A 13,074-nucleotide genomic window follows, 5' to 3' on the forward strand; every position below is an offset into this window, starting at 1 on the left:
CCGGTCTGCCAGGAGCACCCAACGTGCCCAGTGAACCACTGCCTTTTACCCCCCAACACACACACACGCACACACACGCACGCACACACATACACACCCCCTGGAAAACACAGTGGAGCTCTGCCTGCTCTCCAGCCTGTCCATGTGATTCTGTGCCTTCATTATCAGGAGAATCTTCCTTGTAGCTGCTCATGGCTGTGGCTCACACACGCCCAGTGCTGCACAGCATCTTGTGGCATGGACACAGAACACTGCACCCCTCTGACTGCAGAGGCACATCTGGGAGCTTCTTTTTAGCTGTTATGAGCAGAGCTGCTCTGAGCATCCTTTCCCTGTGTCCTGATGCACAAGCACCAAGTTTCCCTGAGGATACACCACAGGAATGGGCTTGCTGAGCCAAAGGGCAGGCAACCCACAGGACTGGGTAACACTGAAGAGCTTCAGAGGCTGCTCCAAGTAAAACAGTGACTCCAAGTAACACTCTTGCCAGCAGTGGTGAAAGGTGCACTCTCAGACACTACCCCACACCTGGTCCAAATAGTTCATCAAAATCACTTAGAAAGCCTTTCCCCACACTCTCACGCCCGTCCCTGAGATTCTGACTCCACAGGGCAAGGCAACTGTACAGAGCTCTTCCAAGAACTCTGCTGTGTGAGAACCATGGAACCACTGGAGAGTGCTTTCTGATACTCTATCGAGGCTCTCAAGGAAACCACTGCCAACCTGGGGAATGTCTGTCACTCACCGTCTTTCAGCTCCTGAACATCCCTGGGCTGAACAAAATCTGGCTTGACATTCTCGAACCACCAAAAAAGCTCCGCAATAAAAACCATAACATTCGGCTAAAAGACAAAAACAAAAAACCAAAGTATGATAAGCAGTTTATTCACACATGGTTTTAAAACTGCATGCCAAATAATTCGTTATTACCTTTAACACTAAGGGCGCATACAGCATATCTTCCAAGGTGAGATAAAAACATTTATTAAGATATTCATTGGAGAATTCTCTCAGAAGCCGAATATTATACAGGCTGTCGGCCATCGACGTTACCTCCTTTAAGCATATATCTAATAGACAAAAAGAAAATCACAATTTATTGTAAAGGTATTCTGCTTCAAGAGAAAGAGAGAGACAAGCATTCTAAACTGAAAACCATTTTACATAAAGATAGTAATGAAGGTAATGACATTGAGAGATGTAGAGAGTATAGGATGTACAAGTAACACTAAGTATAAAAAGAAAACACTCAAGACAACTCCAGGAACTTCTCAAGTCTGAATTTGATGGTGAACATCCAGAAAGCATAATAGAAATCGCTCAGATCTCAAGAGCGGGCTTCCAAAACAAACAGCAACAATCACCTTTCACTTTACAGCAGAGCCTGCAGCATGTAGTGAGTAAATGTTGAGCCGAGTTTCTTTCGCCCATCAGAAACCCTCTGCACAAGGTTTCCGTGCTTGTAAAGGGCAGGGGGCAGGGAAATGAATAAAACTAAAGCATCAGGCTCATCCACGCCCACTCAGTGATAACACAGGAGTGTGACTAATCACAAAGATCAAGTGATAATACATAGCCCAAGTCTCCTTCCATGAAGAGGTGGAGACTGGTGGCTATAGCATCTGCAGGGCAACTTTCCACTGCACACAACTTTGCAGACCCTCCACAGAGGAAGCACCAGTATGGGCAACAAGTCACAGGACCAAAGAGCAGGCCCCTCCCCAGTCTAGGCACCCTGGTGTGGAGTGGGGGCGGCCCTCAGACAAAGAGCCCTGCAGAGAGCACGGTGCAGCTCAGGACTCCGTGAGAACTGACTTGACTTTATTTTGCTTGTAAATATATACATAGTGAAAAAAGAGAATTTCAGAAATAACTTCTTACATAAATTTTATTTCTAAGGAATAAACCATTTTCGAGGGTTTAGAGGTACGTACAAACTGGAGCCACAGCGTCCAGAGTCATTCATGAATTGTCCTCCAGTCACCTAAGCAGCATTCATTCTCAAAAGAAACCTTCAAAGCTGAGGAACTGCACACACTTACACCGCTAAGGATGTTTCCTTTTGTACCGTTCTGACCATCAAATGTTAACGTCTTATGGGCTTCAGATCTTTTTTTTTTTTTTTTTACAAATAAAACAGCCGAAGTCATCTCCATCTCCAAAGGGAACCCTTCCCACTCCTCCTGAGTATTCTACACACTGCATCCACAAGTAACACAGTGTTGTCTCAGCCTTGAGAAACTTACATTCATGGTATCAAGCTATGCCTCATTTTAGCAGCCAGTTTTCCCCCAAAACTCAGTATGATGTTTCCAAACAGATCTATGTTGATATGGAGAGATTTCTGTCACTCATCTTGATCGCTATGTGGTCCTCCACGATTTCTCACAATTATGACAAATGCTGCCATCACAAAGCTTGCGTGTGCTGTCTATGCGTGTACAGATGGGTGTTGCCCAGGCATACTCTGAGAGGGGACTCGCTGGGCCACGAGCTAGGCACGCCCTCCTGTGTCACCTGGCAATGCCCTTCTGCCTGGTTGTGCCTAGCTCCAGTCCCACCCACGGCACTCCAGAGCTTGCTCCTTCCCACCTGCACCGCAGCATTACCGACCTGTCCATGTCTGCCAGGCGGAGGGGTGTGAACACCACCTTCTCAAAGAGCATGCCTCTGATGACTGGTGTGGTTTTACTTTTTCATGGTTACTGGCCATGAAGGGTCCTATCCTGTGGACCCTGTCCATATCTGCCTTGGGCTGTGCATCTTTTTCTTACCGATTCTAGAATTCTTTCTGGACTGTGGTTACGAAAGGACTGGATGACAGTCCTTCATCAGGTCACATATGCTGCAAATATTTTCAATGGGTACAGTTTATCGTTTCATTTTGTTTATGATGTGCTTTTGTCACAGGAAAGTTTTACATTTTAATATGGTTACATTTAACAATCTTTTCTATTTGTGCTTTTTATAATTTTGGCAATCCATCTCTACACAAACATCATAAAAGTACTTTCCTTTATCTTCTCAAAATTCTTAAATTTTACTTTTCAGGTTTGCATCTTTACTCGGAGGAAGGGGTATTTCTGGCTCAGGTGGGGTGGGGTTTTACGGCACTTTCCCATAGAGATGTCAATGCCGCCATGTTCTTGACCAGCCAGTGCGGCTCCCTCGGTGAGGCCACCTCAAAGGCACCAGATTCCCTGCAAAGCATCTCTTTTCTCGGTTCTACATGTGGTTTATTCATCTGGTCCATGTGACTGTCCCGGAACCAAAACCACACTGTTTTTGGTAATGCAAAGTTAAGCAAAATTTGGTATTTGTAGGGCACATACCCCGCACATTCTTACTCTTCAAAACTACTCAGCTAAAATCTGGGACAATTTAAGCAACAAAATAAATAATGAAAGTAATGAATTATGACCTATTGAATAAAGTAAGATCCATGAGGTCATCCAGATATAAACAAACACATGAATAAAGAAGCACGCAAGTGGGGCAAACGCTGACAAGATGGGAAGATGCACTGAGGCTGGAAGCCATCCACGGGTGGAGAGACCAGCAGGTGAGAGTCTGATGAGAAACGTGGTATTCACAGTCCAAAACCTCTCCCCACAAATTACTAATGCATTCTAAAGCAAAAACAGCAAGCTTAGAAGTGGGGAAGGCCAGCACATGCCACCTGCACCAAGAGGTGAAGCTGGAGTCACCAACACGGAGATGTCCCAGTACCTTGCCCCTGAGGTGACACGCTGGGAGGACACACTGCAAGGAAACTCCAGAAAAACACACCAAGGGCCACTACTCACAACCTTACTCTTCGAAAACATCAAGAGTCAAGACAGGTAAAGGCTGGAAATGACTCCAGATGAAGGGAAACTATGAGGGGACGCTAGGCCAAGCAGGTGCTCCTGGGTAGCTGAGCGAGTCTGGACCAGGCTGGGGATCTGTGTGCCAACGTTAGCTTTCCCAGCTTTTGCTGTGTTACTCTCAAATGGTTGAAAGAGACACAGAAATAACACAATCCAAGAGAATTTCTGCACTGCCTTGTTAATATCTGTGAAGACAAAAGTATTTACTGGACTGGCGACAAGTTTACAGAACAATCTGGAGAAATCACAAGTTTTAATACTGACTGGGGATCTAAGAACACTTGTTTCAGTCTTCTCCCGAGAGAAATAGAAAAGCACATGGATTTTCTTCACCTCTTTTCTGCTGCACTTACTCGCAAATGCCTCCCAGTTCTCACATGACAAGAGAATGCTCATAGGGAGTGGGCACTGCAGTGCAGGGCAGGGGCACAGGGCAGCCCTGGCTACGGCTCCCGCTACCTTCCTCCTGCCAGGCTCAGAGAACCTGCTCCGTCAGGACACGAAGGCACCGCTGCTCCTGGGCCTTCACTGGAACTGCACCTGCCACGGGTGGGGTCAACAGCCTACGAGGTCCAATCAAGTCCCTATGAGGCCCAGAGCCATCATCAGAAGGGGGCAGTGACTGCCCACAAGTGATTCCCTGCTCCTACTGAGATGACCATAGAGAATCTGTTCAATTTGTGCTAATATTTTGCATAGGATTTTCAATCTATACTAACATGGAAAGCCAGCCTAGAATTTCCTCTCATAGCCTACTCAGTGTCAGGGAATAATCCCCTCTTTTGGGCCACTCCATCTTTTCCTATTATCTGGGACACTTGACATAACACAGGAGCTGACAATTCCTTGAGAGTCTGGTGAAATGCCCCAGGAAGAAGTTGGTCCCTGTGGATGTATTTGTTGACTCCTGAGTCCGTTTCTTTTGTAGTTATGGGTCTATTTAGACTGCCCACCACTTTTGGCTTCAAAGAAGATTGCCCATTTTGTCTAACATTTCAAACACATATGGCACACAAATATTCTCAGTATTTTTATTTTAGTAGCTGCTATACCTGAATTCTTGATCAATCTTTCCAGATTATCTATTTTATTAATTCTTTAAAACAATAAGCTTTTAGTTTTACATATTCTCTAGAACTTTGGAATTTTTCTACTTTATCCACTTTTTGCTGTTAAATTTGCCAAAACTTTTTTTTTTTTTTGAGAGCAGGTCTCACTCTGTCATCTGGAGTACAGTGGCACAATCACAGCTCATTGTGGCCTCAGCCTCCTGAGCTCAAGTGATCCTCCTGTCTCAGCCTCCTGAGTATCTGGGACTACAGGTACACATCACCAGGCCAAGCTAACTTTTTAATTTTTGGGGTCTCATTAGGTTGCCCAGGCTGGTCTTGAACTCCTGGGCTCAAATGATCCCCCCGCCTCAGCCTCCCAAAGTGCTAGAATTACAGGCATGAGCTACCACACCCAGCAAATTTGCCAATTTTTGTTAACTTTTATTTTAGGTTTGGGAGGGTACATGTGAAGGCTTGTTACATAGGTAACCTCATGTCACAGGGGTTTGTTGTACAAATTATTTCAACACCCAGAAATTAAGTCCAGTACCCAACAGTTATCTTTTCTGCTCCTCTCTCTCCTCCCACCCTCCATCCTCAAGGAGACCCCAGTGTCTGTGTTTCCTTCTTTGCGTTCTTAAGTTCTTATCATTTAGCTCCCACTTTTTTTTTTTTTTTTTTTTTTTTTTGAGATGGAGCTTCACTCTGTCACCCAGACTGGAGTGGAGCAGTGTGATCTCAGCTCACTGCAACCGCCACCTCCCGGGTTCAAGCATGAATCATGAGACACACCACCCCCGCAATTTTTGTTTTTTAGTAGAGTTTCATATTTGGCCAGGTCTTTTTCTGTGTTAAGTGAAAACATGCAGTATTTGGTTTCCTGTTCCTCTGTTAGTTTGCGAAGGATAATGGCTTCCAGCTCCATCCACATTCCTGCAAAAGACACGATCTCATTCTTTTCTATTGCTGCATGCCAAAATTTTAAAATTTTTATTTTACTTTTAAGAAGCTGGCTGGGCTCACGCCTGTAATCCCAGCACTTTTAGAGGCCAAGGCGGGCAGATCACCTGAGGTCAGGAGTTCGAGACCAGCCTGGCCAACATGGTGAAACCCAATCTCTACAAAAAATACTGAAAAATTGGCCAGGTGTGATGGTGCGTAACTGTAGTCCCAGCTACTTGGGAGGCTGAGACGCAAGAATCGCTTGAATCCAGGTGGTGGCAGAGGTTGCAGTGAGCAGAGATTGGGCCACTGCACTCCAGCCTGGGCAACCAAGGGAGACTTCATCTCAATTTAAAAAAAAAAAAGAAAAAGGCCAGGTGCAGTGGCTCACGCCTGTAATCCCAGCACTTTGGGAGGCCAAGGTGGGCGGATCACGAGGTCAGGAGATCGAGACCATCCTGGCTAACACAGTGAAACCCTGTGTCTACTAAAAATACAAAAAATTAGCCGGGGCGTGGTGGCGGGTGCCTGTGGTCCCAGCTACTCGGGAGGCTGAGGCAGGAGAATGGCGTGAACCTGGGAGGCGGAGCTTGCAGTGAGCCGAGATCGCACCACTGCACTCCAGCATAGGCGACAGAGTGAGACTCTGTCTCAAAAAAAAAAAAAAGCCAAACTATTTGTTTTGAAAAGCTTAAGAGAAATAGGTCTCTGCCTATATTAGTCCATTTTCACACTGCTGATAAAGACATACCTGAGACTGGGCAATTTACAAAAGAAAGTGGTTTATTGGACTTACAGCTCCACATGGCTGGGGAGGCCTCACCATCATGGCGGAAGATGAAAAGCACGTGTCACATGGCGGCGGCAAGAGAGAGAATGAGAGCCAAGAGAAATGGGTTTCCCCTTATTAAACCATCAGATCTCGTGAGATTTATTCACTACCACGAGAAACAGTATGGGGGAAACTACCCTTTGATTCAATTATCTCCCACCGGGTCCCTCCCACAGCACATGGGAATTATGGGAGTACAATTCAAGAAGAGATTTGGGTGGGGACACAGAGCCAAACCTTATCACTGCCCATTGCACTCCTGCCTGTGGCCTTGGTAAGAGAACACGCAGCCCCATCCCCTACCCTATCACTAAAAGGCTACAGCCCACTGTCACAGCAGACAAGCACTCTCCCCAGTGGCCACACAGCAGGATGTGTGATTAAACCCAGACTGAGTCTCTGTACACCATAACTATGTAACCATCTTCCACAGCTGGGCTACACAGTATCTCTACTTACACTCCTTGCACAACTCTTCATTTTTCCTGGATTTAATACTTGGTTATTCACCTATTCAGTTATTCGCCTATGCTATTGCCTCTGAGCCGGACAGGCCAACTGCCTCCTCCTGGTCTGTTTCTTTGTCCCACGTTCCTGGCCCATCCAGGGGAAGGCTGGCACTGTGGATTTCAGCCTGAGCCTCCCTCCACCTCCTCTTCCGGATGGTGTGCGTGGGCACGCTCCCCAGCACTGGGAAGGCACCTCCCAGTCATCCTCCTTCCAGGACTGTGGCTGAGGAACCTGGTGTCATTGGGGCTGCCTGCCTTGTGTGTAACCTGCTTGGTCTCTCCACAGTTATTTGGGATCTCCTCTTTCCCTGGGGTTCCGGAGCTCATCATGGTATGCTTTGCTATGGCCCTTCTTCAGGAATCCTGCTGGTCACGCAGTGGGTCCTTCCTACTTGCCACTCATGTCCTTGGGACATTTTTCTACATTTTGTGTTGACTAAGTTCTTTTCTCCTATTTTCTCTTCTCTTTCTTCATAGACCGATCCTGATTTTTCTATCTTTTTTCCCTTATTTCCCATCTCTTTGCTTTTCTGGTTCTACTTTCTGGGAGATTTCTTCAACTCTGTCCTCTAGCAGTTCAGTGGCTCTCCCATCTTAGCAACCAAATATTTCCTTCCCAAGAACTGGTTTTTGGTGGCTCTTTAGAATTTGCCAGAGAATTCTAAACAAGCTGTAGCACTCCAACGACTGTTCTGAGTCTGATGATTCTGTATATAGTTATGTGCCACTATCTTGCAGACATCGTTTCCTAGAGTCCTGTTGTTGGTTCTGAGGTCCAAACCCTCTCATCTCTAACATTTTCTCCTGCTCACCTGCACCATCTCTGTTGATTTGGGTTCTCATTCAGGTCAGTGGCTTTCCTCAAATGTCAGGAATCTTTGGCTGCCGCTCCTAGTAAGGAGTGAGTCACTGTGAGTCTTTTTCCTGAGGCCGATTTCTGCAGAGAAGAATCCTTCCCTGTGTTGCATGTGGGGCAGGTCTTCATCATGGAGTCAAGCAAGAGAGACGGTGGCTTCTGGGGCAGGGTGCACCAGGAGGAGAACCAGCCTCACCTTCGGGTATGAAGAACTTTACACAAAAGCCATGATTTCAGTGTCACCTCATCCCTACCTGCACCTGGGGTCTGAGGCCCGAGCCTATCTGGCTCAGTTCTCCTGAAGAGTATCCCGCATCTACTGAGGGCATGTGAGGAGAAAGGCATCAGAAGCAAAGCGAACCTGAGCTCTCATTGCTGGAGACCAACTTTCAAGGAATCCACCCTCTGGAGACCAACTTTCAAGGAATCCACCCCCAGGCACTACTGTCCACCAGCATCCTTGTTGCTCCATTCTGCTGTCCAGGGTCCTATAGGATGAGCCTCTTTGCTTCCCCAGCTTGACACCCACCCCTCCTCCACTTTGCTCTTTTTTTTTTTTTTTTTAATTACTTCTCCATTAGAGGACTTGTTCAGAGTCCAGATATATCCTAGTTTCATCCAAAATGGAATCTGTAATTCAGTTCCTTATTCCCCTTGCTTGGGAGTGACTTCGGACTAACAGAAATGGATAGAAAACTGCCCTTCATTTCTCCTTCCTTCAATTTTTTTGGGGTTTACTTCTATGTTCTTTTTCTAATAACAAATACCTACTCAACACCAACTGGCCCCAGACACTATTTCAGATGACTGGGATACATCAGTGAGCAAAACAGGTAAAACCCTGCCCCTGCTGAGCTCACATTAGCAAGTCCCACTACTCTTTCCCCTATGATCTATGAAATATTTAAATGCCTTCTCTGGCTTCCAGGCACTCAATCTTTAAGATTTTAGAATAACTGTGCATTTGTCAGGGTTCTCCAGACAGACAGAACCAGTAGGACATACGAGAGGGGATTTAATCAGAGAAATTTGCTCACATGATCACAAAGACAGAGAAATCCCACGACAGGTCATCTGCAAGCTAGTGAATCAGAGGTGGCAGCATGCCTGGGTCCAAGTCTGGAAGCCTCAGAGCCAGCAAAGCTGATGGTGCAGCCCCCAGTCCAAGGCCAAAGGCCTAAAATCCCCCAGGAAGCCATGGTGCAAGTCCCATAGTCTAAAACCCAAAAAACCTGGAGTCTGATGTCCAAGGACAGCGAGAGAAGGTGCCCCACTCAGTAAGGGAGAGAGAGCAGAGAGGGAGAGTCCCCCTCTTCTGCCCACACTGAAGGCAGGTCTTCCTTTCTCAAGCCACTGACTCACACCCATCTCCCCTGGAAACACCCAGAAACAATGCTTCACCAGTCACCTAGGCATCTCTCAATCCAGTCAAATTCACACCTGAAATGAACCATCATTAATTCACAGGCAGGAGAAGACGCTGCATCTTCTAGTTGGTGAGTTCTCACTTTACTGTACTGTGGAGAATGCACTGATTCTTTGGGATCTTCTGCAGTCTGACCTGTGGCCTTAATTGACTGCACGTTCTATAAAGGCTCCCATGTTTGTCTTTACTGTCTGTAAGTTAGCAGATTCCACAGTGGCTGGTGCACTGGATGAAGCCTGAAGTCCTCTATGGACTTACTAAATTATCTGCTTCATCAATCAGTTTCTGTTACATAAGTCAGCAATGTGGCTCTGTCCATTTCTCCTTGTAACTCTGCCATTTTGTTTGTTTGTTTGAGACGGAGTCTCGCTCTGTCACCCAGGCTGGAGTGCAGTGGCACGATCTCGGCTCACTGCAAGCTCCGCCTCCCGGGTTCACGCCATTCTCCTGCCTCAGCCTCCCGAGTAGCTGAGACTACAGATGCCCGCCAACACGTCCGGCTAATTTTTTGTGTTTTTAGTAGAGACGGGGTTTCACCATGTTGGCCAGGATGGTCTCGATCTCCTGACCTGGTGATCTACCCACCTCAGCCTCCCAAAGTGCTGGGATTACAGGGGTGAGCCACCGCACCTGGCCGTAACTCTGCCATTTTTTAAAATCCATTTTGATGTTCTGCTCTTACATATAATGAGCTTCAATACAGTCACACCTTCCTGTAAACTGTTCACATGATCATAATTGGCAATGACCCTGTATCCTTAGCAATTCATTCTGTCTTAAGATCCCCAACAGACATACAGGGCAGGCTGCACACAATGAAGGAAAAGTCAAATTTACGAACTAGAAGGTAGACTTCAGAAAGCATCCAGGGCCAGGTGTGGTGGCTCATGTATGGAATCCCAGCACTTTGGGAGGCCAAGGCAAGCAGATTGCTTGAACCCAGGAGTTCGAAACCAGCCCAGGCAACATGGCAAAACCCTATCTACACACACACACACACACACACACACACACACACACACACACACAAAATACAAAAGTTAGCCAGGCATGGTCGTATGTGCCTGTAGTCCCAACTACTCAGGAGGTTGAGGTGGGATAATTACCTAAGCCTGAGAAGTCAAGAGAAGTCAAGGCTGCAGTGAACCATGATCAGAGTGAGACCTTGTCTCCATAAAAAATAAATAAATAAAATAAAAAGCATCCAGAACTCAACAGGGAGAATATAAGAGATGAACACATAAAAGAAGGTCCCATGGCCAGGCGCAGTGGCTCACACCTGTAATCTCAGCACTCTGGGGGGCCAAGGCAGGTGGATCACCTGAGGTCAGGAGTTCGAGACCGGCCTGGCCAACATGGTGAAACCCCATCTCTACTAAAAATACAAAAATTAGCTGGGTGTGGTGGCGGATGCCTGTAATCCCAGCTACTCGGGAGACTGAGGTGGGAGAATCGCTTGAATCTGGTTAGCAGAGGTTGCAGTGAGCCAAGATCACGCAGTTGCATTCCAGCCTGGGTGACAGAGCAAGACCCTGTCTCAAAAAAAAAAAAAAGCGTGCCAAGACAAGACCTGGAGGATGAAGAAAATCGCAGTACAGCTGAAGACCCCGACCCCTCCCCCATCTTCTTTAAGGTGTCTAGTTCTCTTTTTAATGTCCTTCATCATTTTAAATATCCTGTTATCTTTCGCCCATGTCTTGGTGCCAAATCAGCTGCAGTTCCTGCTTTCCTTGCGTAGTTTCTGATTTTTCAAAGAGTTCGTCTTCCAGTAGGGGTTCTCCTCAGTGGGCAGCCAGCATGCCCTGGCTCATGGAAACGTCCCTGCACAGCCAAGCTGTGCTTTATCCCTGCCAGGGCCCATGAGCTTCACTAGTCCTAGACTACTTGTGGCACTAACATTCAACTGGTATTCCCACGCCACATGGGTGATACACATCTCAACCGCCCTCTGATCCACCGTGTACCCAAGAGCTGCATTTCCTCCTTAAAGAGCTTCTCCTCCACATCCCCAGAGCCCAGGGCATCTGTCGGGCCTCCTCAGTTCACTCCTGGGCAGCAGATGGAGTTTTCTAGTCCTCTTCCCAAAAGGTCCCAGTCACAGCTCCTGACAGCACACAGGCCCAGGGCCAAACGAACATGGAGACTCAGGCCCAAGGGGCCCCAGGGCACCTACCTGTCCTCCACTCATGAGTTTTCACTCAATGACAGAGACCGTCTCCTGGTACCTGAGGCTCTCTCCTTCTTCCTTTTTTTTTTCAAGATAGAGTCTCGCTCTGTCGCCCAGGCTGGAATTCTGTGGTGTAATCTCGGCTCACCGCAATGTCTGCCTCCCAGGCTCAGACAATTCTCCTGTCTCAGCCTCCCACGTAGCTGGGACTACAGGCACGCGCCACCATGCCTGGCTAGTTTTTAGTAGAGACAGGGTTTCGCCACGTTGATCAGGCTGGTCTCTAACTCCTAACCTCAGGTGATCCACTGCCTCGGCCTCCCAAAGTGCTGAGATTACAGGCATGAGCCACCATGTCCAGCCTCTTCCTTTAAGTGCAGCTATATATTTGTGAAACTATTTTGTCTAAAAAACTATATTTTCTAGCATTTTTACCCTCAGTAGGAACAAGATCAATGTCAGCTCAATCCACCCGGCGCCTGAAGTCTGACACAAATGTTTCCATATTAGTTTGGGGGGCACCTCTTGGCCTTATATCTGCCTACTTCAGAATGAATGGTCCTTAGCAAAACCTAAATCAGAATTCATGCTCCCCCGGCCCCTGTCCAGACACCCACTGTTGTGCTGGTGACAGTCATTCACTTTCTCTCTCCTCGTTGTTAGGGTGTAAACACCTGGAGGGAGATACGCTGTCATCGGAATGTCCCCAACACCAAGCGTGTGGCAGCTGTTCATAAATGGTTCATAAACAGATTCAATTTTGCATTAATTTTCCCATCCTCAAACTAAGTTCTAAGTGATTTAAATCAATTGAGGAAGGATTTACAAAAGCTACCCATTCTGAGACATAGGTAAAGTCACAAATACTTTCACACATTACTCAAATACTTTCAAGTACAATTTCTCTCTCCCTCTCCACCACCCCCTGCCCACCCCGCCCCGGGCTAAGGTGATCCTCTCACCTTAGCCTCCCGAGTAGCTGGGACCACAGGCGTGCGCCACCACACCTGGCTAATTTCAAAGTACAGTTTTGTCATGAGATAAAATGCAGGTTAAGTATGAGCACATCACCCCCCAATTTTTTCATCTATAGGCTAACATCCCAATTTATATTAAGGATTCCATTTTCTTTCTCTCTCTTTTTTTTTTTTTTTATATGTGGATCAATGTACACTATAATTTTCTTTTAAGCCTTTTCAGGGAAGCATTCTCCACTCACCATCCAGTTTCATCTGCTCTGGGCAATAATAGTGAATCACAGCTAAGAGAGCAGCACCATCACTGCCGTCTCTCATCAAATCCTCCAACAACGGGAAGTAGGGTGACTGCCTAGCAGAAAGGTGCTCTCGTCGATAGCGGACCTGCAGTTGATAAAAGGAAAACGGTCTCTGCATGTGATGTCTCTTCACTACCATATATGT

At 46.8% G+C, this 13,074-nt stretch overlaps 1 protein-coding gene across 4 annotated transcripts in view; it reads right to left on the reverse strand.

Annotated features, from left to right (window-relative positions):
* The window catches only part of CAMSAP1 (calmodulin regulated spectrin associated protein 1), a 94,470-nt gene that overhangs the window by 36,736 nt on the left and 44,660 nt on the right, over positions 1-13,074 (reverse strand). For 3 of the 4 annotated variants that reach the window (XM_032165623.1, XM_058445161.1, XM_058445162.1), the window contains 3 exons: positions 12,873-13,014; positions 931-1,070; positions 746-842 (listed from right to left, as the gene is read on the reverse strand). In XM_032165623.1, coding sequence (XP_032021514.1) covers positions 746-842; positions 931-1,070; positions 12,873-13,014 — 379 coding nt within the window. The remainder of the gene's footprint in view (positions 1-745; positions 843-930; positions 1,071-12,872; positions 13,015-13,074) is intronic. The other variant, XM_058445163.1, reaches the window with a different exon arrangement.

Source organism: Hylobates moloch, unplaced genomic scaffold, assembly GCF_009828535.3.
Source record: "Hylobates moloch isolate HMO894 unplaced genomic scaffold, HMol_V3 SCAFFOLD_10, whole genome shotgun sequence".
NCBI lineage: Eukaryota > Metazoa > Chordata > Mammalia > Primates > Hylobatidae > Hylobates > Hylobates moloch.